This window comes from Loxodonta africana, chromosome 3, assembly GCF_030014295.1.
Source record: "Loxodonta africana isolate mLoxAfr1 chromosome 3, mLoxAfr1.hap2, whole genome shotgun sequence".
NCBI lineage: Eukaryota > Metazoa > Chordata > Mammalia > Proboscidea > Elephantidae > Loxodonta > Loxodonta africana.
Genome location: NC_087344.1, coordinates 46,164,895 through 46,191,752, shown reverse-complemented (window position 1 = coordinate 46,191,752; position 26,858 = coordinate 46,164,895). Strand labels below are relative to the sequence as shown.

Sequence of the window (26,858 nt, the reverse complement as noted above, 5' to 3'; positions counted from 1 at the left end):
TATTAGCTTCTCTCACACTTGATATTTTGCAAGGAGGTATCAGGCTATTACCACAAAGGTGAAAACTCAGGAGTGCCAGGCATGGTCTGAGATTGGTCCCTACACTTTCATCAGCCTTTAGGCAGAACAGAGAACAGGCCATCTTTGGGAGTAGAAGAGGATATTGTCCTTTTTTTTTTTTTTTTTTTTCTGATTATAAAAATAATACAGGCCCATGGTTCAAAACTTGGAAAATATATTAAAATGTAGAGAAAAGAATCCCCATCACCAAATAAATCCATATCTAGAGTCTCATTTCACTCTTCCTATGCAATATATTTTGCAACATGAAATTATTCTGTTGATCTGTGATTTTGTATCAGAAAATAGCTGTTTAATTTTTTATGTACTGTATTTGAAAGACACTTCTCCTTTGAAAACAAATGTGAAAAATCTGGAATTCCAGAAAATATCATTAAAATTAGCTTTTCATTAAGAATGTATACAAAGGTCCCTTTGTCCTTAACACAGTAACTCTGTCTTTGGAGCATACTGTTGCTGTTGCCATGCAATGGAGCCACGAAAGCAGAATTACTTGTAACGTTGATGTTTGGTTTTGGTCCTTCACCCGAAGGCTGATGCCTGACAACTCGCATTCCTGACCATAATTCCCCAGAGCCCTTTTCCAATCAGGGCTTCTAATGTCTCAGAAAGTAATTGCTGTTCAGGCAGCTAGAGTTAGCAAACGTTGTTTTTTCCTCTAAATCAAAGAGCAGTAGGGGATCAATGTGGACCAGGGTTTATTTTCTCACACCCTTAGTCTCTTTTGCCTACTATGGGGTGAGGATGTTGCTGGCACCCTACAGCAACTTGTCATTCCGCTTAGAAGATCCTAAACTGTCTGCTAGCCCATGCTCTCTCTTTGCAAATATCTAGCCCAGCCGGGCACTATAGCCTTGGCTCTGTAGAGTTCATTTCACCAACAACAACCTGGCCCTAAGCTGTCAGCATCTTACAGGGTCTGCTAAGCTCCATGAGGATCTTGAGGGTGATCTCCTGGCCATCAGTGAGACTGAGCTTAAACCATGTGTCATAGAAGCACCATGGGCCGTACAATCATATACAACATTACATGCAGCCCTGCTGCCTTAGAACTCATGTTTCGCAACACAGTGGAGAATGCATAAAGGAAAATGGAGCTTTATGGATTCCCAGCAAGCTTTTTGTTTGTAGTTCCCGGTAGCTGCACCCCCCCCCCCGCCCCCCGCACAAACAGGAAAATATTATGAATAGATTTGCTTATCTGGGCAGAAAATGAATCAGCCATTCATATTTGCAATCCATGTAGCAACCATTTCTAGGAAAGGTAGAGGGGGTTCATAAGTTTAGAGCGGAAGCATCTAACTTTCAGCATGAGTGTCTAGTCTCTGACATTTATTTTCTGGAAACTTATTTCTGCCATAAAGTATAAGTTGAAGACAGAAACTTTTCTTAAGTTGTTTGAAGATTTTTTTTTAAGTTGCCTAAGCTGCCCAAATGTCAGTAAATTCCCCCACAAATTTTGAGAAAAATAGACAATTAAGGAAATTTCCAATGCCAGATTATCTGTTCTCCAAAACACCATGGCCCCATGATGTCCTAGATTCTGAATTTCTAAAAGAAGAAGTAAGCCCTTGTTTTGAGCATAGCTTTTTTTTTTTTTAAGCCAGTAGAGAAAACCATGAAGAATATGGAGGACTCAAGTGGTTTTCCTCTGAGAGGCACTTAATCCCTTTTTCTGCCTTTCAGTAAACAGGCTGACCATGAAAACGTGGACTGACAGAAAATATGGAAAACCTGGGTTGTGTAGCTGACAGTTTTTCCTTTTCTCCCATTTTAATGGTGGTGAAAAAGGGTCAGCTTGGTGTTCCTGGAAAGATGTTTGCAAAAATAAAGCTTATATTCTTAATGAAAAGAGTCAGCTAGCCTTGGTTAGCATGGAAGTTCTCGAAGATTTCAGAGTATTTGTGCTCTACTGCCTTTGGGTTGGCACCAAGAGCTGAAAGCATGTTGTAGAGCTCTAGGGCCTGGAGCTGGTCTTGTTTTCTGTGCAGATAAGAATGTCATGTGTCATTCTCTTGAAAATGTCCCTGCTGGAGTGACTACCCCTTTTTTCCTGCCCCTGCCTACCTGAAACCATCACTTTCAAAATTGGTGAGCAAGAGAAGTAGCTACCTTCAGCAGCAGACTCTCAGAATTTGTTGAATGAATAAATCTCAGAAGAACCTGTCTTGTTGTGAATTTAATTGTATATTTCACATAAACATTTTAGTTCTTCTGGAATCTTTTAATGAGTCACAGCTTGCCTTTATATATATGTGTGTGTGTGTGTGTATGCATGTGTGTGTACATATATATATCCTTTTAATATATGATCCTTCTATCACTTGATCTTGTTCCTGTCTCATCTGAAAGCCCAAATCCATCACAGAAGGTATTCTTCTCTTCCCTAAGACTTCTAATCTGCTGCTTCTACCAAACAGTGTGCCCTGGACCTGTAAGAATTATTTCTCTCTCACCTCCTTTTACAGTCTGTTGTTTAATTATAGCACCTAGCAAAAAAAAGAGTCTGATTTCTCTCAGGACTTTGTAGCAAACGTCTGCCTGTTAGCCACTATGCAAGTTGTAAAACACAGCAACAATGCCAGCCCATCCTCGAGTCCCTGACAGTCTAGTTGGAGAGATAGACAACTGGACTCTAGGACAATGTGAACTCTAGAATGAGGGCACAGAGGAGGAGGAGTGCCTAACCCAGGTGAGGTCTAGAAGGCCTTTTGAGGGAAGTGATGCACAGGTTTAGAAAGAAGAAGTAGCCAGGAGCGGGAGAGGGTATTCTGAGCAAAGGTGCAGCTCTGTGAAAGACCCTGGCTTAGTAGGAGAACATAAGTGGTCAAATATGTGGCTGAAGAGTAAAAAAGGGAGAGGAGTGGTGGTAGCTAGTGGTATAGAGGAGCCAGGCTGGAGGGGCTGTACAAGTCCAGGTGACTGACTAGAGATTGAGGGGGTAGTGGAAGGAGTCCAAGGAAGCTTTTGCAACATGGCTGCCCTGTTTTTCTAAGTCTCACTAGGAAAGTGTCTTTTCATAGTTGCCAGACAAGATTTTTAACTGGAAAAATGGGTGGTTTAGAGCATTAGAATTTCTTAAAATTGTAATGCATTCTTATTAAATGCCCTGACAGGGTCATCTGTCTTTAGGAGTAAGGAGACAGTGTATGAAGTCTAGACCTAGAGCCCTTAGGTCTAGAGACAGACAACTCTGGATTTTAATCTTTCTCCAACACTGGTGGCTATATGACTGTGGGCAAATTACTTCATTTCTTTGAGTATCTGTTTACCAGTCTGTGAAATGGGTACCATTACTACCCTTCTTCATAGAATTTTTATAAGGATTAAGTTAAATAAAGCAAAGGATTAAGAAAAATCAAGGTGCCCTTAAATGAGAAAAACAAATTTGGAGGACTTACACTACGAGATACCAAGATTTATCATAAAACTACAGTAAATAAGAGAGCATAGTATTGGCACAAGGATAGCCAACTAGACATATGGAACAGAATAAAATGTCTAGAAACAGACGCATACGTAAATGAATGCTTGATTTATAACAAGTAAAGCACCACAGAGTACTGAGGAAAGGACAGTCTTTTCAGTAAGTGCTGCTGGGTCAACTAGATAGCCATGTGGAGGAAAAAAAGACTCTTGGTCCCCACCTCATACCACACACAAAAAATCAAGTCAAGAAGAATTCATGTTCTAAATGTGAAAGGTAAAAACAAAGTTTCAAGCATAGCGTAGGAGATTATTTTCAACATCTTGGGATAGGCAAAGATTTCTTAAACAAAATACAAAAAATACTAACCACAAAGGAAAACATCAGGAAGTGCAATAAAAATAGTCATTTCTGTTCTTCAGAAGATACCATTAAAGGAGTGAAAGGTAAAAGGGTGGTTACTATACATACTCTTATATGTATTATATCTAGAGCATATAGAGAGCTCTTACCAAACAATAAGGGGAAAAAAAGGTAGCCCAGTTAAAAGATAGGCAGAAGATCTGAACAGGCAGTTATTTCACAAAAGAGGATATCCAGAAGGCCAATAAACAAATGAAAAGTTGCTCCACTTCATTAGTCACTGTGAAAATTAAAACCGTAATAAGATGCTACTATGCACCAAGAAAAAAACATGATAAAATGCTGCTACACATCAGAATGGCTGAAATTAAAAAGACTGCAAATACCAAGTGTTGATGAAGATGTTTTCCAGTTGAGAGTTGCATACACTGCTGGTGGAAATGTAAATTGGTAAAACCACTTCAGAGAAAATTTGACTGTAGCTTCTAAAGCTGAACATACCCAATAACCCAGCAGTTCTTCTAGATAAACTCCCAACAGAAATGTGAACACTCATGCACCAAAGATGTACAAGAAAGTTCATGGTAGCACCACTCATGATAGCCTAAAACTGAATACAACCTAAATGTTCATCAGCAGTAAGATGGATAAATTGTGGTATTTTCAGCAACAGGAATAAAAAACGACTGAATGCAGGAGTACTATGCAACGATAAAGAAAAATGACACATTCATGAAACTTCTCGTAACATGGATAAATTTGGAGGACATAATGCTGAGTGAAATAAGCCAATCACAAAAGGACAAATATTATATGAGACCGCTATTAAAGTAACAACAAAAGGTTTACACACAGAAAAAAACATTATCAGTGATGGGAGGAGGAAGGAGGGAAAATTACCAAATAGATAAAAGACACGTGTTAATATTGGTGAAGGGACAGGCAGAACACAACATGGGAGAAGTCAGCATAACATGACCAAGGCAAGAGAGGACGCTGAGAGAAACGCAAGAATAAAGGACAGCTACCGAAACTACTAGAGCATAGACAATCCTGCAACAATAGTATTAACAAATGATAATTTACAAATGGATACATAGGTAGATAGATATGCCAAGAGGTGTGGGAGGGTATAAGGGAGCACACCCACCTGCAGATACAGGTTTGGTGGTGGGTATTTCTACATACATGACTGTAGGTGCTCCTCATATGTTAATATAGGCAATAGAGCACAAAAGGGGCACAGTCAGGGAAACCTCTTAGACATGACCAAACACCTCTCGGGATGAAGTTCCTAGGCTTGAAGTCAAAGGGGATATCTATGTCAACTGGCACAACATAGTTCGTAAAGACAATGTTCTGCACCCTACTTTGGTGAGTAGTGTCTGGAGTCTTAAGAGCTTACAAGCAGCCATCTAAGATATGACTATTGGTCTCTTCCTGTTCGGAGCAAAGAAGAGTGAAGAAAGCCGAAGTCCTAAAGGTTAATGGGCCACATGAACCACAGCCCACATGACCCTGAGACCAGAAGAACTAGATGGTGCCTGGCTACCACTATTGACTGCTCTGAATGGGAACACAACAGAGGGTCCCAGACAGAGGAGAAAAATGTAGAACAAAAAATCAAATTCACAAAAAAAGCCAGACTTACTGGTCTGACAGAAACTGGAAGAATCCCTGAGACTATGGCTCTAAGACGCCCCTTTCTGACCTGGAAATGAAGCCATTCCCAGAGAATCCCTTCCAGCCAAACAATAGACAAGCCCATAAAATGAGCAGTACTCGAGCATAATGTGCTCCTTAGAACAATCAATTATAAGAGATCAAAAGGGCAATATTTGCCCAAAAGCAAAGATGAGAAGGCAGGAAGGGGTAGAAAATCAGGAGGAAAGAAAATTGAGAACCCAGAGTGAAATGAGGAGAGTGCTGATGCATTGTGGGGAGTGAAACAAAGGCCATGAAGCATTACACACAGACTATCAAATGGGAATCCAATTTGCTCTATAAACTTTCACCTAACCCAAAACACCCAGTGCTGTCAAGCTGAATACACAATCTAAAAAAAAAAAAAAGGAAGCTCAATAAATACTTGGTAATTGCACATCTTAAAAAAAAAAAACCTGAATGCAACAGGGATGCATCTCACAAACAAAACTAACCAGTTGTGTTAGGAGTCTTTAGTTACCTCCGGGAATGAGGAAGGGAGCCAGAGCTGTGAGGAGGTTCTGGTGCTTCTGAAATACTGGCCGTGTGTTGTTTCATTTCTTGGTCTCGGTGGTAGGTACAAGGGTGTTTTCACTCTGTGGTAATTCATCAAGCTGTACATTTATGTGTATATTTTCCTATTTATATGTTTAATTGGGAAGCTTACTTTTAACATAGATGATGCATATACAACTTGGAATAGTGTCGGACATGTAGTCAGCATCCAGCAAATATTAAATAGTATTATAGATACGCAGTTGTCAGCTCATTGGAAAAGCCTTCCCTCACCACTCTGATCTAAAATAAGTCCCCCATATGACTCTGTAAGCACTTTCTCATTTCTTCATTATATTTACCTCCACTGTACTTACCTTGGAGCCCTAGTAGCATAGTGGTTAAAGCACTCGGCTGCTAATGGAAAGGGTGGTGGTTCAAACCCACCAGCTGTTCCAAGGGAGAAAGATGCAGCAGTCTGCTTCCCTAAAGATTTACAGCCTTGGAACCTAACGGAGCAGTTCTAGTCCCTCTTATAGGATCGCTATGAGGTGGAAGTGACTTGACAGCAGTGAGTTTGGTTTGGTACTTACAAACCAAACCAGAGTCCCTGGGTGGCGCAGTTAAGCACTCAGCTACTAACTGCTGGTTCGAACCCACCCAGAGGTGCCTCAGAAGAAAGGTCTGGTGATCTGTTTCCCAAAAAATCAGCTATTGAAAACCCTGTGGAGCACAGTTCTACTCTTACACACATGGGATCGCTATGAGTTGAAATCAACTCGACACCAACTGGTACGTCTCTCGGTTTCTTTCTCGTGTATCTACTTCACTAACATTTCAGCTCTGCGAAAGCAAATACCTTGTCTGTCTTATTTACCACGGTAACTCTAGTATCTAACACTTAGCACAAGACCTAAGACAACAGAGATAGTTAGTTGGACCGTGTTGAATGAATGAATGGATTCCAAACAGAAGGCTCTCTTCCACTGTGAATAAACATCTTCTTTTCTGTGACTTCAGTCTGTCTCCATGGTCATTTCCAGTATTTTATCACAGTTAAGTTCTTTATTGTAGGGCATCACATTCTCTCCAGCTTTCAATCCATTTTTCTTCTTTAGGTCTTAGTCATAGAATCAAAGGAAGTGAGAACTGGAAGAGTTATCATTTGGTTCGACCCTCTTGTTTTTATCAATAACTTGAGGTAGCATCCTTATTGTATAATCACTTCATGTCCCTGTAAACCATTAATTTATGTCTCACCTCTCTTTACATATGAAGATCAGTGAGAGGACCTCACTAGAGCATTTGGGTAGGGTTTTGTCCCACTCCTGCTTATTCCACAGGCCTTTGTAAATGGCGTACCTGATTACTTCCATCTATAGTGGCCTGTCAGTTAACCTTTATCACAGCCTGAGGGCTCACACGCAGTTGAAGACAGAACAAAGAAAATAACATGTCCCCATAAAAACAGTCTTACCTCTGGGCACCCGTATTCTGCATAATTTATCCAGGAGCCTAACAAATCTTGTGTGTCCTCAAAGGGGAGTCAGATGGCATTACATTGCAGTTTCAGTACCATGTTCTTAGCCAGAGACAAGACCCTGTTAGGAGTAGCAGGACCAGATTAGGATCGCAGGCCCCAAGCAGCGCCGTGAACTGCGGTGCTGCCCTTGGGTTAGATCCCTACCACCTGGACCAAGGCAGCACTGACTGGAAACAGGCCTGTCATTCTTTAAGAATGTTAGAGGATTTGAGCCAGTTGTGCCTGAGCAACCAATTAATAGCCAGGGTGACTGTCTCCAGGCCATGGGTTCGATGGGCAAACAAAACCCACTCACAGGTCTTAATTCTAAACATGTGTTCCCAAGGTGTCACTACTGCACTGCTTGGAAGTTTGAGTCCTGCTTTTAGGGTTGTTTCCTGGCTTCCAGAAAAGGTACACAGTCCTTTCTCCCCACCTCTGTTGGGGAAAAAAAAGCACTTAGTCCGGAGAGGTGAGGATCTGCTCAAAGTTACTCACTTCTCGGCAAAAACACATTCCAAACCTCTGGTTCATACTGACTTTAACAGTGCCAGGGTACTTCTAGTAATCTGTTCCCCTCATAGGAAATGTCCCAGCAGCAGCACGTGGGATGATGAAGGGAAACCCCTTGTGAGCAAAAGCACGAGCACAGATTGTATCTTTGTGGTTACTGTTTCTAACCTATCTTTTTCTTTAATTCCCTTTTCTGTTCAGCCACACCCAAGAAATCAAGTCTCTCACTGGTGTTCGGTACAGTGTAGATTTACCTCTGACTGCGCTAAGGGTTTCCTTTGGGTTCATTGTGTAAGAGTTTGCCTTTGAGAGCAACGTACAAACCCCAAGGAATATTGTTTTTCAGTGCAGAAACCTGGCCATCAATGAGGAACTGTAAGAAAGGAAGAGTCTGGGGTTTTTCCCTAAAGGTGGCCAAAAGGCCAGAGGGTCTTTGATTGCAGCCCAAGACCTCTCTAAAGGGGAAATTGGCTGTATTTCAGTAGTAAACCTCTAGTCTTCCATAGTTTCTAGCCCATCCTCAAGAAGACCTTAAAGTTAATGAGACTGCTCTTACGGTGAGTTAGAGAAGCCGCTTCTGATTTTGATGTACCACTATTGGGGGAAAGGAGCCCTGGTGGCACAGGCTAAGAGATCAGCTGCTAACCAAAAGGTCAGCAGTTCAAATCCACCAGCTTCTCTTTGGAATCCCTATGGGGCAGTTCTGCTCTATCCTATAGGGTCACTATGAGTTGGAATCAACTCGATGGCAGTGGGTTTGGGTTTAGATGGGGGGGGACTGCTGGTAATTAAGTGTGTCACAATTCTGTGAAGCCTGAATTGTAAGCTGTATCCCAATTTCAGAGGTGTTAAAGTATGAAAGAAGTGTGCATTGTAGAACTAACGAAATATGAAAGGTGCTGGTGCCTCACCATGGCCACCTCTGACACAGTCTATCCTGGTGAAGAGGAAGTGTATCAATGGTGACACCACTGTTCTCCCAGATTCTTTTGGACATCTCACTGGCTATGAATCTTGGTAATCTAATTATAGTATGCCATGGTCCTCTTCTGTAAGCTTTTCCTTAGCAAGAAGGTAGGCATGTGTTTTCTCTGATGCCAGAATGGGCACCAGTATTCCTATGATGTGGCCTAACTCCTTAATGGAGTAGAAGGCCAGCTCACATCTGTGTATACAATTAAATGTGGAGAGTTAGATGCTGCTGAAACGTTAGGCGCCAGCTCATTTAACATGTTTCCCAACTTCATCCCCACAATAGACTGAGCCAGAGCTCTTGGATATTCAGAAGCCAAAAATTCAGGATTTTACTCAAAATACCAACTCCACATTGACTAAAAAAAAAAAAACAAAAAAAAAACCCCAAACCCATTGAGTCGATTCCAACTCATAGCGACCTTATAGAACAGAGTAGAGCTACCACCCCAAAGGGTTTCCAAGGAGCAGCTGGTAGATTCAAACTGCTGACCTTTTGGTTAGCAGCGAGGCTCTTAACCACTGCGCCACCAGGGCTCCATTTTGAGTCAAGGTAGATAAAAATCAGCTTTGGATTCAGTCTGTCAGCCCCCTCCCCCTTTTCTCCCTTTCTCCCTTTCTTTTCCTGACAGCTTCTTTCTAATCGTCTCTCTCAGAGCTCTTCATTTCACTTTGGATGTGAAAAAGTGGAGAGGGGGAGGAAAACCTCCAGGCATCACCAGAAAAGGAGCAGCGCTCATTGTTGTAGAATAAAAAGATAATGGCCAATTTGTCAAGAAGTGTTGACAAGAAAGATAAAGTTGGAAGTAATTAACTGGCTGACATGCTGGGAGTGATGTGTCTGCCAATAGCTCCCTAAATCAGCCAGAGCCTTGGAAATGTAACAGCTATTCATCATTTTTATAGCTCGCCTTTGACAGGCCCCTCGGTTGGAAACTTGGCCAGCACAAACCATGGGCTTCAACACTCTGGTGGCCTGTCTGTGCCTTATGCTGGGCAGGGCCAGGGCGCCCGGCCCACTTCCAGCCAGGAGAGGCTTGAAGAGGATGTGTGAGTGGGACCGCTGGCCTGGCTCATCACTGTGCATGTGCCCGTCCGTCCTCAGGGGTAGGCACTATGGTCCCCAGAGCCAACTTAGTAAACTTCACCAGAGCAGGTCACTTCATGAGCAGAGGAGTTCTGCCTCTGAGCACCTAACCAATACTCTCGACGGCCTGCTTATCTAACAAGTGCTGCTCTCAGCCAGTCAAGGGTGTGCCAAGAGATTGGCACATGCTGGCATCTGTCAGTGGGAGGAAATTATTACACAGCCAGTAGAAGTAATTATGACAACTCTGAATAAGGTGGGAACTGCCTTTGTTATGTGAAAAAGCAGAATACGGACTTGTATGTGTACTTAGGTCTCCACTATGGATAAAATATGTGTTTATCGACACAGAGTAGGCACAGGTGAATATAATATTTTGGAAAGGTCATTATGTTGTGATAAATTACCCTCCCCTAAATTTTTCTTAAGTAAAAAAAAAGGATGTTCTTTCTTATACTTAAAGAGAGAGATTTCATCCCCCTCTAATACAGACAGCTGTTAGCATTCTATCCTTTTTATTCTTAAGGGCTAACACTTTGTCACATATAGATTTAACGTGTCCTCTAGGTATTGTGACAGACGTACCATTTAAACTGTGATCAGACAAAGGAAGGGGTGAAAGCAAAATAAGAACTCTACTCTTAGGCCACTCTGGGATTGAGATATCAGGGATCCATCTGTTTGGGCTGGCCACTTCTCTTGCACTGAGTCTTTTTTATCTTGGTGCCGTAGATCCCCGAGAGCTCCAAGGACATTGAAGATTCCAGCTTTGAAAACTTATACTGGGGCCAGCCTTTTGTTTTCTTAACATGTAGAAAAGGAGTAAAGTGATTTTTTTTCTAAGTTCTTGAAGCAAGAGGCTTTGGTGGCTCAGTGGTTAAGAGCTCAACTGCCAAAAGCTTGGCAGTTCGAATCCACCAGCTGCTCCTTGGAAGCCCTATGGGACAGTCCTCCTCTGTTCTATAGGGTCACTATGAGTCGGAACTAACTCGACGGCATTGGGTTTGGTTTTTGAAGCAAGCCAGAAAGGTTTTGATCCTGCCAGACCCCAGAGTGCAGTTTTCACCTGCCTCTGGCTTTAAGTTGGACAACGCTAAGGCTACCAGCCCTCCCTTCACTATACTGGCTGCCTGCATTTAAATTGCTCCTCACAACCCTCCACCCTGTTACGTTTCAAATGTGCCCACCTCACCTTCTACACTGTCATCCTTTCGCTTTTAAATTGCCGTGTTCAAACAGAGACTGTTACATTGTGTTCCTCAGACCAGGCTGCTTCTCCTGGAGTCCCACGGGAGCTGCCTGATAAAGACCCCAGGGCCCGGCACCCCAAGTCTTCCTGGCACTGTAAGGGAAACAGCTGTTCTGTTTGTAATCATATATTGGGCACATATCTAGGTCTCCGTGCTAGCAGTGACTGGGTCCGATCTGAAGCAGTGGCCACTCTATAAGAGAAACAAGAAAAACTGCCTGATGGAGCGGTACGGACCCAAAACAGTGTCCAGCTGGGCTTTGCCTGGCTGGTCAGGAGCTCATTCAGACGTGCTGCAGTCCTCTGTCAACAGTAATGCATGTGTTACCAGCCTAGCACCAAGGGAATTCAGGGAATTCTTAATTGACAGGGAACCAAATGAAATGCAGGCCACATCGGCCCTAGAAATAGACAGGAAAAGGAAGGCCCGGGGCCATTTGGGCAGCAAGTGGGTAATATTCTCATAAATTCCTAATGAGAACACTAGGAAAACCAAAGCACTCCCCCAGATGTGACCGCAGATGCTCCGTGTTTGACTGAGGACTTTCCGACAGGGTCAGGATTTGTGTTGAATGGTCTTGCATCACTTTGCTTTTAATAGTCAGTCTGTAGGTCACCAAGGCTCCTAGACTGCAAGATGGGGTTAATAACTTGAGCTGTACAAGGAGAAATTATCAAGCGAAATTACTTTGAATTTAACATCAGTCCAGAATCCTATAGAGCAATGACTCTTTTCAGGTGGTAGGAACGGCAGTGGACGCCAAGTCCAAGCCCCTCTTATTGCTTTGCTGTGAATCGGCATTGAGACCTTGAGTAGTTCATGACTGACCCTTTCTGTCTGTCTCCTCCTGCTCAGTGAACAGCACTGAGGAGAAGCTCGAGAGGGAAGGGTCGTGGGAGAGTGAACAGGCCCTGCTCCCAGCATTAGCCTCCCAGGGATCACTCCTGATGGGCACCTGCCAAGGCCATGAGAGCCTCCTTCTCATCTGACTTGCATACTCAGCATACATACTTTCCCTACCTCAAGAAAGGGGTTTTTGAAGAACGGGGAGAAAAGATGCTTGGCATAACCTGTTTGGCATACAAAGGCATTGAGGTAATTTCTTATCCTTATTTGTTCATTTCCCTTAACTTTGGAAAGCATTTTCCTCAAATGCCAGTAGTGTTCCCAGTTTCAGGCTCTTGAACACAGCTTTCTTTAATGAAAAGTAAATCTTGGGGTAGAAGGAAGGTGGGAATATGAAAATGAGAATGAGTATGTCTATTTGATTGCCTCTCCCCTGATGTCCTGCTGACAGATCCACTGACTGCCAGGGCCTTGACTGCTAGTACAGGGAAACCTCTCTATTTCTCTTCATTGTCTTCCTAACACCAGGTTCATCTGTGGCTCTAGGTTTTACTATGCAGATAGGCACTTTATGTTTGCTGTTTATAGGTCACAACTATACGAGATCACAACTGGATGTTCTCGCTGGAAAATGGAATAGAATACAAATATCCCCCAACACTTGGGTTAAGATACCAGTATGAATCAGCCTCCGCTAACTTAGAAATCCTCGGAACACAGTTCTCTTTGCCTTTTGGCCTCAGTGCACATCGGGAAGACATGGGGAATCTGGTCAGCCTGTCGTTCTGCACACCATCATCATGGGCATGCTGCCTCTGTGTCTCTAGATTTGTTTGTTTTCGGTTCCTTTAGCTGGACTGACGTTAGTGGTGCCTGGTTTTTGTTGTTCAACACTCCTCTGTTGTTGGGCTGGGTGTTTGAACAGTTTGCCCTTTGTAAGTCTCCAGCATTGATAGGGAAAGATGTGAGGAACACACAAGGACACATTTATAGGCTTATAGGCTTTATAACACCTCCAGCTGCGCCACAAAATGAGAGTTCCTCGTTAAGGGGGCTTTGACCAAACGCCTTTGCTCACGTGATTTCTTCACGTGAGCTGAACACACAGTCTCTCCCTTCAGTCTCATAAAACCACATGTGGGTTTAAAAGGAGAATATTTCAAAGGACAGCCTTGTGTCACCAGAGTAGGCAGGAAACTGGGAACCTAGGAGCCAGGATCTCCTAAGCTTTCTGAGAGGCTTGTTTATCCCACAGTTTGCAATCTGGGCTCTGTCTGTAAGAACGGCAGCCTCATACAAGCTGCCTAAGAAAAACCTGCTGTGGCTACATGTCATGTTGCGGAGACTTAAGGTGTATTAGTAGCTTCTGAGAGGAAATAAAAAATGAAGGATGGGGGACTTGGGGTCAGAGGGATTGTCAGCCACGGTATCAGTGAGGAAGTTAAAATGAAGGTGCAGTAGGGCTCCTTTCTCCTGCCCAGTGAATTATAAAGAGAGAGTTAGCTAACTGAAAACATCCCACCCATTGCTTCCATCCATTCATTTTACAGGTGTTTTACTGGGCGCCTAATGATGCTGATACTGATGTTGGTTTTGGTACTGATGTGGATGGTAAAAAGCTAAGACATTGTCCTTGCCACTTAAAGGTTTTTTTATTATTGAAAGATCCTTTGAAATGGTAAGATATTTTAAGGGAAAGGATAACCTCTAACAGCCTGTAACCCACAGATGCTCATTTTCCTCATCTGTAAAATGAGATTATTAATAATAGTGCCTATTTCATAGGGTTGAGATGATACATATAAGTAATAAGCGCAGTGCCTGGCACATAGGGTAAGCTCTCAATAAATATAGATATCTTCTTCTTGTCATGATTAAAATACATTGCCTCCCATAATGGGGTGCTAGAAGTCATGGAGGAAGAAGAAACAATGAAGGTCCTAAATAAGACTTTCCTAAGATTTTGCCTTTTGTTCACTCTAACTCGCCAAACCCCAAATCTGCAGTTAGCATTCTCTAGCAACTTTGTAGGCCTGAGAGATTTCCACAGAAGGAAGAGAGAAATGTAGTCAAGGAGAAAGTTCTACAGGGAATTAAAATGGAAGAGGAGGAGGAAGAAAGAATAAACAGGGTGATAGCAGCTGGTTAGCTTAAAATCTCTTTGATTCACTGAACAAAAAAGAGTGGATATGTATAATCTCTCTTTTAGGGCCTCAAATCAGAGACCAAGAAGTTGAATATTTACAAACTTTCTCAGACTGATCCCACTTATAGTTACGGTGTATTTTAGACCATTTAGTCAAAGTTGGGGTTTTTGGTGATTGTCTTTATTGTTGGACAGGAGCTTATCATGAAGTTCAGTGTATACGCCAAAGCTCATGACAGTTGCTGATGGCCTGGATTAGTATTCCCTAATGAGCCCACTCCCTCTCCTCCCCTCCCACTGAGCTTTGCCTGCATCCTCACCCACCTCCTCTCACATTTAAGTGGGAAGTGTTACCTAGATGACTGACTTATACGGTGGGGAGTTTGGACTTGAAAGAATTGAAGCTATTTGATGAGTTTTCTTTTTAAATTTATTTCTCCTTTGAGATCTCTAGTCACTATTTCCTGACTTTGGTCAGCTTGTTGTGAAATTGTCTTTTTTATGCATAATGAGTGGGAAAATGGGATGGGAAAAGGCTTTTTGTTTCTGTGTTTTTTTTTATCCCCAGAATGAGGCAGTGTTTATAATTTGGTAATGTTATACTTAGTTCTTGAAAATAGAAGGTGATCCAGAGCACAATATTGGAAGGCAGTTGTTAGAACTCCTGGATTTTTATGTCTGATTCCTAGAGTTTACTGCTTCTGATTCAGGTAAAGAACCTCCTTATCTCCCCTATAAGAACAATTTACGCTCCTACCAGGGCCATCCCAAAAGTCATGTTAGGACCACTGTATATAGGAAAGGTAGGAAAGGTTCTCTCCTGGCCTTTTTCCCCCCCCTGCCTTCTTATGCTTCCAAAATCTTTTTTTGGGTTCAAGGAACTAGATAATCACAAATCTATACCCACTAATATTAATTATTAATACAGTTCACCCAGCTCCATGTGAGTGAGCAACAGTCCAGTTCCTGACTGACTGGGCCAAGAGGCATCAGGAACCGCTCACACAAACCCGTGGTAAAGTTAGTTCCTTTGGGCTTGCTTCTCATTCTCAGCTTGTAAAAACTTACAGAGGGTTTCCTAAAGGGTACTGTGATGCTAAAAACATTTCTGAATCCTGCAGCAGACTAATTTCGGAGAGCGTTCTGGCTTATTGCTTTGCTGAGGGCCAGCGGAGAAACACCAGTGAGTCTACCCAGGAGATCTCACACGAGGTCACCTCTCTACCCCTATAAATAAGTGAAGAGAACATGTGTACAGGGACCTTCACCTCTGTTTGCAGCTCTCCCTAGGGCCTGGATGTCTGACTGAAAATAGCCCTAGTCAGGGAGAGTTTGGAACTTCCACTGCTGACTTCTACTGCTAGCGTAAGTCACAACCAGAGATGTATGTTTTTACCATCCACAAGCGTTATGTTTTTGACAACTTTTATCCTTAGACAAAAACAGATGAAGGAAGAAACATTTTCAAGGACTTGCTTAGCAATTTCATATCCATTACTTCATTTAATTCCCTGACACTGTGCAGAAGGTGGTTGTCATGGATTGAATCATGTCCCCCCAAAAATGTATCAGCTTGGTTAGGCCATGTGTGGATGTCCTCCATTTTGTAATTTTCCTATGTGTTATAAATCAGCGTTTGCCTGTGGTTAAATGGATTAGGGTAGGATTATAACATCACCCTTACCCAGATCACCTCCCTGATCCAACATAAAGGGAGTTTCCCTGGGGAGTGGCCTGCACCACCTTATATCTCTCAAGAGATAAAAGGAAAGGGAAGCTAGCAGAGAGTTGGGGACCTCATACCACCAAGAAAGCAGCACCAGGAGCAGAGCACGTCCTTTGGACACGGGGTACCTGTGCCTGAGAAACTCCTAGACCAGATTAAGATTGAGAACAAGGACCTTCCTCCAGAGCCAACGGGGGGAGAAAGCCTTCCCCTGGAGCTGAGGCCCTGAATTTGGACTTGTGAGAAAATAAATTTCTCTTTGTTAAAGCCATCCACTGGTGGTATTTCTGTAATGGCAGCACAAGAAGACAGTGGTATTACCCCGTTTTACAGACAAAGAATTTAAAACTCAAAAAAGGTGACTTGCTTATGGCCACACAGTTTATAAGTGGCAGAATTGGACCTCCAGAGATTTAAACCCAAGACTTCAAATCCAAAGTTGCTTCACCCCCACCTCCCTTAACAAAGAAGAGAGACAAAAGATTGCTTCAGATAATATGTGGATGATTCAGATTGATGGTAGGCCGCAGAGAGCATCACTGCCCTTCCATGTGCCTTAGTTTCTGCGTTTCTAAAACAGACTGATAAAACGTTTCACTTCCCACTGCCTTAGGGATGCATGAGGCCAAAAGAGTGATAGGTTGGGAAGATTATTTGAAAAGCGCTTTGTGAACCTGAGACATTAGATTACTTTCACAAATGTTAACTTACTTAGTTCATCAGATTTCTGGGCAGTTCCCTCTCGGTTTTATTGGAAGAAATGTGGTAGAATTTGAATTTTTAAAAATAATATTTATAACAGCAATCTCTTGCCATGTTACCACATTGAACCCATATTCTGGAATTTCTCAAAACCACTTAAAAATTAGTTCTACTCAGGTAGACAGTTTGTACTCAGGGCAGTAAACTGGATCCTTGCTTGTTAAACCAGTCTAGACTCCAAAGTTGGTGTGCCACCTTTTGCTTCCTACATGTAAACAGATACATTTGTTATTGTCCTATAACTTTCTTAAGCCTGCCCCTTCTCTCTCCCTCTTTTCCTTCCTTCCAGAACTCAGGGTTGTGATTAGTGTTGGGGATGCATTGCTGTTTACTTTAATACATAAGTCCCTGTTGGAACAAGGGTCTAGGCCCCATGGCTCTTCTACATTCAGGACCTCTTTGTAGTCTCTCTGACGAATAACTCCTCTACTAGTCCTCCCGGTGGCACTGCCTCCTTGCTCCATCACAGTAACAGTCTTCCAGCCCCAACTGGACAAACATCAACAAAGCAGTGCATTATTAGTGAAAAGCATCCCTGTGTCCAAGAGACCAGGCTGAGTAACTCTGGACACGGTCCCTTCCCAGCCTGATGTGGGGGTGGGGGAGTGGTCCTTGAGGAGGGCCTGAGGAGGTACCTGAATCTGAAGGAACAGGAGATGGGGTGTGTCAGTAGAGCAGTCAGGATGATTGCACAGCCGTAGCCCTGGGCAGTCTGTCCTTGGCGTGGATGGCCCAGCCTGAGTGCTGCCTTTGTGTCACTTACAGTCATATGATTTTATTTTGGTGATTCTTATTGCTGAAGGCAACTGATGAGAGGAAGTAGGAATTAAAAGTTCGGTGAGACCTCATATGGATTCAGGGTTTTTAGCTTTTTAAAATAGGTGCTTCCTGACTTCAGTATCTGAGAGCAGACTGGTATGTGCTGGTTGGAGGAGGGACCCCAGAGCAAGCAAGGCTCCCTGTCTACCAAATATTAGTATTCACTTTACTGTATACCCCCCTCCCCCCAAATATTAGGAGTAGGGGATCAAAAACCTTTTCTCAGTTGAAATTATTCAAGCAGAACTTTCTGGGTAGCAATAGATAATTGATGCTCTCTCTGCATCTGCAAGACATTGTGCCCAGTGTGCTGGTGAGCCCTCTGCCCACAAATGATCCCCACTCCTCCTACCCTCGGACATATTGAGTATAACCACCTCTTCTTTTGTTTTCCCAGCATTAATAATAAGCTACAGCAGCCAGAGGCAGCTGCCGGGGTGTTAGACTATGCCATGAAACACTTCGGAGAGCTGGTAAGTGCCTCGTTCCCCTTAGAAATGCAAGAGGTAGGGACCTGGCTAGGAAGGCACTAGGCCACTACCTTGAGAAAGTTACTTTCCTTTTCTGGTGTTTTCCCAATCTCTAGCAGTGTGATGCTGACTGACCTGTATATTAAGGATAAAGGAGACAGTGGCTTTATGGACTCTATTCCAACTGAACATAGATCATGAGGGTAGAATCTAATAATAGTAAGGGCTGATACTTACCCAGCTCTTAGCATGTGCCTAGCACTTTACTAAGTGCTTTATGCACTTCATCTAATTTAGTCTTCACAAGAGCCCTGTGAAGTAGGTACTATTGTTACTCCGTTTTACAGATGAGGAATCTGCAGCCCCCATAGGTTAAGAACCTCTCTCTAGCTCACAGACTGAATAGTGGCAGAACCAAGGTGTGAACCCAGGCAGCCTGGCATCAGAACCCAGCTTCTGACCCTGATCTGAGTTTTCTTTGTGCCATCTGTGGCAGCTAGCATTGTATGTGGCACATGGTTAACACTCAGAACATACTTAGGAAGAAACCATGGCCAAGTCTCCAGAAAAAAATGATAATGATAACTATAACCTATACATACTGTTGGGAGCTCTGGTGGCGCAGTGGTTAAAGCGCTCGGCTGCCAACCTAAAGGTCAGCGATTTGAACCCACCAACCATTCTGTGGGAGAAAGATGTGACAGTCTGCTTCCATAAATATTTACAGCCTTGGAAACCCTATGGGGCAGTTCTTCTCTGTCCTATAGGGTTGCTATGAGTTGGAATCAACTCGATAGCAATGGATTTGGTTTTTGGTTTTTATACATGTTGTTAAGAGATTTGCTGTTTCATTATTGCTTACATAGCATCTGCTCTCCTGCCATCTTTTCCCTACCAGTATTCAAATGCTTCCATTACTGTTTGTGGTCCTGGGAGGGTGCTTTGGTAAATTCCTAACCGTACATAAAACATCGACTTAATCAACTTAGCATTGAATTCCTTGAAGGTAAGGAAGTTCTGGGCTCATATATTTGAGGAGGAACCTTTCATTCGTCATGTAGGTCACTTACTCTGGTTTGCCTTAATCAAGAACCGAGAGTGTTAGAGTGAAGGAAATTGTGAATACTTCATAGGCTTTTGCTTGATTGCTCAGCATTTTGCCTTACCCAAGCGTTAGTAAATTGGACTGAAACTTTTAAGGAAAGCTTTTGCCATCTTTAGCGCATACTGTCTGTAACTAGACTAAAAAAGCATCTCTCCAGGTGATGACAAAATACAAAAGGACTACGTCTCATCCATCTTTGCCACAATCCTTGTTTGCAGAGGAAAGAAGTAGGTAGACAGGGTACTTAAAGTACTCCACCTTGAGAGAGATTTACTGCCTTTCATATCCGTAGAGCTTAGTCCCCAGTAAGTGCTGATTGAAACAAAGTCTCCTCAAACATCTGGCATACAGGTGTTCTGCCAACACATAGTTTATATCCCAGTGGCTGAGAATGCCAACCTGAAATGAAAGCTTCTCAGTCTCCAGGTTCTAAAGGTGGCCACTAGCCCCAGGATTACTGCTAAACCCGTGGCGGATTTTCTGTTATGTTTAGGTAGCTGAATCATATTAAGCTTGACAATAGTTTGCTTTTTCTTGGCGTAGCCTGCACTTTCTCAGCACAATTTATGTAACTGCAATCTCATTAGAATTTTGTATGATTCATTGCTTAAACCTTAGAGTTTCTGCAATCTATTGTAATTCAAAATGTCCTGCCCCCTACTTGACCTGCTCCCTCTGCTGCTCCCTCTGCTTTTGGCTTGTTCATGCTGAGTGGGTGCTATACATCAGGTACTAGCCTACCTTTTCTCTCTTCTACCCAGTAGAGAAATTGGGAATGGAACATTTACCTATTTTAATTTGAGTTTTTAATTTTATACTGTCTTTGCAGTCACTAAGTGTTCTCTTTGGTATTTAGGCATAAGAGAGAGAGATTATTCTTGATAGGCCTGGAAAATGCAGCTTAGGTAGTTTTACTGTCCCCGGAGCCAGCTTTGCCTACTTTGGCCAACTCCACTGTACACGGACATTGGGGAAAGGACAGTTGTGGCAGCAGAATTGGTGCATGGGCAGCAGAGGGGATCGGCCCTGCCAAAAACAACCTGGGGGAAGTAGGCACAGGTTAGCAACCTAAAATATAAATGGCCTCTTTACAGAAGTTTAGGAAGAAAGAGGTTCTTTCAGATAGCTTAACAGAGTAGCTGTTACTGTACGTATGATTCAAACATCAGTTTTATTTAGAAAGGGGGGGTAGGGTAATGGGTGAAACTAACGCGGGCTCTGCATTGTATCATACAAATTCCACTGCGAAATCATATTGTTGTTAGAAAAATCCCTGGAGAGCCACTACTCTGGGCTGGTAGAGAAATAGTTATTTACTGAGGTGGTGATGAAGAAGCCCAGAAGACAAACTGAGGTGGAGGGCAAACAGAGGGCAGACAGGAAAACACATAAAACAGTCTCCTGACCATTTAGAAGCACCGTAGTCTGCAGCTTCAGGTCTGTAGCACCTCTTACTCACGTGGACGACACTGAACTTCAGCGTGGCACTCTATCCACCCAGAGTAATAGAATCCATCCTTTGGCCCCTGACACTGGTAAAGCTGCCAAAGGCTGAGCAGGAGGGAAGATTGGGTAAAAGACTTTAGAAGAAGGGGAAAAGGTTTTTCAAAGCATTTTAAGTGGTAATGCTATATTGTATTTTAAATTACTATTTCCTGAAAGTTTAAAAATGCATTAAGAAATGCAGAGATTCAGGGGCTTTTTAAAAGTGAGTTGTTTTCTTCCAGCAAATATGCAGGTGGTGTGTGATCTTTCTGGCCGTATCAGAAAGCAGCTGCCATTCCTGCCACGTGTACTAAAGGCAGCACTCCACAGATGGAGTTTTGGCATCCCTGCAGGGGCTCCCTGCTGTCCCGGAAGGATTACCCCTGTCCTCGTATACCCACATGCTGGTGTTGTGGTAACCCAAGTGTTTGGGGAGGCATCTTGGGCTGACAGCTGCTCTCCGACTATCCTAGAATCATTCCTCCAATGTGCCAAAGAATCAGCGTTTTCACCGTCACCAAAGAACTTGCCTCCAGATATCCTGGAGGTCTTTTCAGTTACAGCCAGGACATGCGTGTATAGGTGAAGTGTCACACATACAACACAGCACCTTAGGAAAGAGAGTGCATGGTATTAGAAAATGTGACCCCCTCATGCTCTGTGCCTCACAATGGTCCTTTTTCTTTTCCACTTGGCAGGAGATCCAGGCTACCTGGTATGAGAAGCTGCACGAGTGGGAGGATGCCCTCGTGGCCTATGATAAGAAAGTGGACACCAACAAGGATGACCCCGAGCTGATGCTGGGCCGCATGCGCTGCCTTGAGGCCTTGGGGGAATGGTGAGCTTCATCTGACAGTGACCTGAGTGGGCTGGTAGAGATTTGATTGCCTTGCTTGATCTTTGAATTTGAAAGGCCTTCCACCTAACAGAGTTCTTCCCTTAGACTCTCATTTTTGTTTCACTTGGTATCTTCCAAAGAACCATTTATCGCTTTGGTGTTTTTACCTCTCATTTCTGTCTCAGCTGCCAGATAGCAGGGCTTTTCTTTCTTTCTTTGACTTTGTAGTGCTATAGGACAAGGCAGCCTTGGGTCTGCTCCTGGTATCCACACCTTCTCCTTCCATCTGCCTCTGTTGGCCTTGATCTGGTGAAGATCTCATATTCTTACTCTGCAGTGTTAATTTTCTCATTAGCTCTTGCTAATGCTCTTAGGAGGTAGGAGCAAATGCCTGCCTTTCTCCAACTGCTTTACCTTTATTGTTGCTGGACACTTACTCTGTGCCCAGCACTGTGCCAGCCTCCAGGGATAAAAAGGAAAACATGTCTGCCCTCAAACCTCACTGTGTAGTTGATGAGACAAGGACATAAACAGCTACTAAAGCGTGAATGTGCCCTAATCTTGACACGAGCAGACTACTGTGGACGCCCAGAGTGGGGACATTGAACCCAGCCGGGAGCAGGGTGGTCTTACACTGCTTCCCAGAGGAAGGACTAAGAGTTAGGAAGCAGGTGAAGGAGAAAGGGGAGAGGTTAAAAGAGTACTCCAGGTGGAAGCAACAGTAATGCTTAACTGAAAACATTTGGCTAGGTTTTGTTTTAGAGAGTTGTTGGGGGAATGATGAAGAAAAAATGGTCCCTGTTCTGTTTCCCCAGCATCAATACACTTTTTAAAATAGTTTAAATAAATGCCATGTTACAGCCATTACCTCCCCACTAGCAGATTATCCTGACTTTCTCCTGGACATGATCTCCCTAATTCATTCATTCAGCCAGTAATTATCTTGTCTTATTCGTCATCAGCCTGTGCCAGGCCCTGAGGACACAGCCCTGAGCAAGACAGACACTGCCCCTGCCTTCCCAGAGTTTACAGGACAGACAACCAGGCAGTTGTAATACAGTGTGAAAACAGGTAGAAAGGAGAAGCACAGGGGGCAGTGGCAAATAGGACAGCCCCTAATCCAGGCTTGGAAGGTTATGGAAGGCTTCCTGGAGGAAGTGATGTCTAACATGGAGCTTACAATGAAAAGGAGGAAGCACAGAGTGTTAAGGGTTCTGAAAGTTCAGTATGGCTGGAGGGTCAGGTGTGATGTGAAAAGATTAAAAGGTGAAGCAGGAGAGGTAGGCAGGAGCCAGATCATATAGGGCTTATAGACAATCTTAGGAGTTTGGACTTTAACCTCAGGGCAACTGAGAGGTCATTGAAATATTTAGAGAGCTGTCATGATCAGGTTTTCATTGTAAGAAGATCCCTTTAGGAGCACAATAGAGAGTGGATTGAAGAGAGGCCAGAGAGGAAATGGCAAGACCAGTTCCGAGGCCACCCAAGGGAGAGATAATGGTGGCAGAGAGAGGAGCGTGACGGCAGTGGGGATGGAGAGAGTGGCTGGATCCAGAGATGTTTAGGAGGTGTCATTGACAGGATTTAAAGACTGATTAGATGGAAAAGTGGGAGAAGGGGAAAGGAATTACAGTTTGAGCCTCCAGAATGAAGGTGAGGCTGGAACACCAGAGCTCCTCAGAGGCCAGATCAATCCAAAGCCTGAGGTTTCCCTGAAACCAGGCCGCCGAGGAGCCCTCTAGTGGAAGCAGGAGTCTGCAGGGCTGCACCGGAGCATTTGGATCTGCATATGGAACCTCCGTTGCTAAAGTGTTTGTGTGTGTTTTAATCTATATGCTTGTGTTCATTTTTTATTTTCAAAGCATTATTTTTTGAAAAGGTATTATGCACTGGTGGTGCAATGGCTAAGTACTCAGCTGCTAACCAAAAGGTTGGCAGCTCAAACCCACCCAGCAGCTCCGTAGGAAAAAGACCTAGTGATCTACCTCCATAAAGGTTACAGCCTAGAAAACCCTATGGGATAGTTCTGCTCTGTCACATGGGGTCACTATGAGTTGAAAATGGACTCCATGGCACACAACAACAGCAAGAAAATGCAGTAATACAAAGCAGTGACAGACTGAAGAGTAAGTTTTCTCCTTCTCCCCACCCACCCAGATTTCTGGAGTCTTACCGGGTTTTTATATATACTGGATAATCCATGTATGTGCAAGTGTGTACATTAATGGTAGTATACCATATATACTGTTTTGCACCTTGTGTTCTTCACTTAACAAGTCTAGGCTGGTGTTCCATATTAGCACCTGTAGAACCACTGCCTCATTTTTTTACTGGCTGCATAGTAGTCCACTGTTTTCAGTAAACCTCGGTTTATTTAATATAAGTGAATTTTGATTCCTTTAGAAACTTTATACCTTTAGAAAATTAAAAGAATATTACTGGAAAAAATCAAAGTAAGCCTTCTAAAAGAATTATCTTTCATGACACGTATTCTTTCTGTACGTAATTATAGATATTCTTTTGGCAAACTGATTGTTACTTTTATCTTTTAATGTAAAGATGTTACCATGTTCTTGAGATAGAAGATGTTGCGATGTTTTGCTTGAAAATTTAATGTCAGTGAGTTTAGCCTTAGGTGTGGGATCACATGCATACAGATACTAGCCTAAAAGTACTGGAAATTGGCTTAATTGCCTGATTTAACCATCATTAGGAAGATCAAAAGTGTTATTATTCATTTATTTCTATACATTAGTAGTCCATATTCATTCATTTCAATAAATTGAGGAAGCATATCCTATCAAATCTGCTTCATTAGTTTGTACAACTAAAACTTTCTTTAAGTCCAACAGGTGTCTAACACTGCACTGTTCAATCCGGTAGCCACTAGCCATATGTGACTGTTTTAAAATTAAATGAAATCAAAACTTTCTCAGCCACACAAGTCACATTTCAAGTGCTCAAGAGCCAGGTGGCTAGTGGCTACCATATTGGACAGTACAGATACAGAACATTTCCATCATCACGGAAAGTTCTATTGGACAGTACTAATCTAAAACAAAAGAAAGGAATGTTAACAAGAACAGGCCACATTATTTCAAAAACAATTTCTTGTTTACTTTCAAATTGGCTGCCATACAATCATACCTTATTAACAGAAAGTTAAAACAAGATATAAGTATTCTTAAAATGCAACTCTAATCAATTCCTAAAATGATGTAGTGTCTTCCTGTTGCCTTTGGATTTACGTATATGTGTCACAACCTGGCATTCAAAGTCCTTCATGTTGTGGCTCTGCCCACTTCTTCAGCCCATTTCTCAGTGTACCCTGCCTCATCCTCTGAGCTCTGGCCAAACGATTGATTCTCTTCCAAACCCTACAGAATTTTTTTTTCTTTCTGTGCATTCATTCATTCTGCCCCCCGAATTGTTCTCCTCCTCTTCTCCTTTTTCTGCTTTTTCAGAGTCCTCTAACCAGTAACTAAATAGTAGACATGTACTAACTTTGGTGAAGGAAGAGATAATATACAATATGGGGGAAGTCAGCACAACATAACCAAGGTCAAGGAAGACACTGAAAGGTGTACAAAAGTCTACCTGAACCGTCTTTTCCTCCTTGAAACATTTCCTGATCCCTTCCCCTTCCCTCTCCTCCCTTTTCAAAATTAGAGACAAATGCTTTTCCTAGGTGGGCTAAGTAGAGACGAAACAAACAAACAAACAAAAAACAGTTACTATCAAGTCAGTTCCAACTCATGGCAACCTAATGTGTTGCAGAGTAGAACTGCTCCACAGGGTTTTCATGGCTGTGATCTTTGGAAGCAGATTGCCAGGCCTTTCACCTGAAACACCTCTGGGTGGGTTTGTGCCACTCAGGGACTTCTAAGTAGGCACAGCTTAGATGTATTAGAAGAGACTTTAGATATGATTTTATTCAGTCCTCCTCATGTTAGAGTTGAGGAAACTGAGGCTCATAGAAGTTGAGATAGCTTGCCTGAGAGTTCCCAACAGCAGAGTAAGCCAGTCCCCTAACTTTGCAGCACTCAGTCTGGCATACCTCTGGTCTCTTGGGCTCTTTTCACTCTTATCATTACCTAGATAGTGTAAGTGGCTAGTGATGCTGACCAAGGGTTCTAAGAATGCAGGAGGCTAAAAGAGGTTTTAAAAAGAAATGAAAGAAGCAGAATCCTTTCCCTGATTATAATGCAGGTTTCTGGTATGGTTTATTCAGTCAACTTTATTTAGGGTGCAATTTCTAAATTTCTTTTGCTTTGAGCATGTATCCTGAACATACCAGAGGCAGGCCTTCACCAGAGGTGGCAGCAGGAATGATCCTTTCCCTTTCTCTGGGCTCGTCTGCTTCCAGGAAGCTAATATAAGAGCTAGGCTCCCAGACAGAAGCATTCTTTTATGGTTACCAGGGATGGGAGCTGGGTGAGGGAAAACCACTAACTAGATAGTAAACATGTACACAACATGGGGGAAGTCTTCAAACCATAATCAAGGTAAAGGAAGACACTGAAAGGAACACAAGAATAAAAGGCAACAACGGTAAACACTAATGCACGTACAATCTTGCAACAACAGTAATAACAAACAGTAATGAACATAGGTAGATATGTAAGATGAACAGGGCAGGTGGGTATATGGAGGTACACCCACATGCATATATATGTGTTCATGCTACAGATATACCCATGTGTGCAATAGTGTGCACAGGGGACACAGTCATGAAAACTTCTTAGACATAACCATAACCTCCAGGGACTGAGATACTGGGCTTGAGGGCTAGGGACCATAGTCTTGGGGGACATCTAGGTCAATTGGCATATCATAATCCACATAGACAATGTTCTATATCCTACCTTGGTGAGTAGTGACTAGGGTCTTAAAAGCTTGTAAGCAGCCGTCTGAGATACAACAATTGATTTCTTCCTGTCTGGATCAAAGAAGAGTGAAGAAAACAAAGACTTAAGGAGACAGCCCAAAGGACTAGTGGACCTCATGAACCAGGCCTCCATTAGCCTGAGACCAGAAGAACTAGATCATGCCTGGCTACCACTCCGGACCCCTCTGACCAGGAGCACAATAGGAGATCATGGACAGAGTGGGAGAGAAATGTAGAACAAAATTCAAACTCATAAATAACACCAGACTTACTGGTCTGATAGAGACTGCTGGAATTCCAAGACTATGGCCCTCAGACACGCTTCAAACTTGGAAATAAAATTACTCCCAAAGATCAGA

At 42.9% G+C, this 26,858-nt stretch overlaps 1 protein-coding gene across 10 annotated transcripts in view; it reads left to right on the top strand.

Moving 5' to 3' along the window:
* Positions 1 to 26,858, top strand: part of MTOR (mechanistic target of rapamycin kinase) — a 144,829-nt gene that overhangs the window by 78,561 nt on the left and 39,410 nt on the right. For all 10 annotated transcript variants that reach the window (XM_064281270.1, XM_064281273.1, XM_064281269.1 and 7 more), the window contains 2 exons: positions 18,111 to 18,186; positions 21,472 to 21,611. In XM_064281270.1, the coding sequence (XP_064137340.1) occupies positions 18,111 to 18,186; positions 21,472 to 21,611 (216 nt within the window). The remainder of the gene's footprint in view (positions 1 to 18,110; positions 18,187 to 21,471; positions 21,612 to 26,858) is intronic.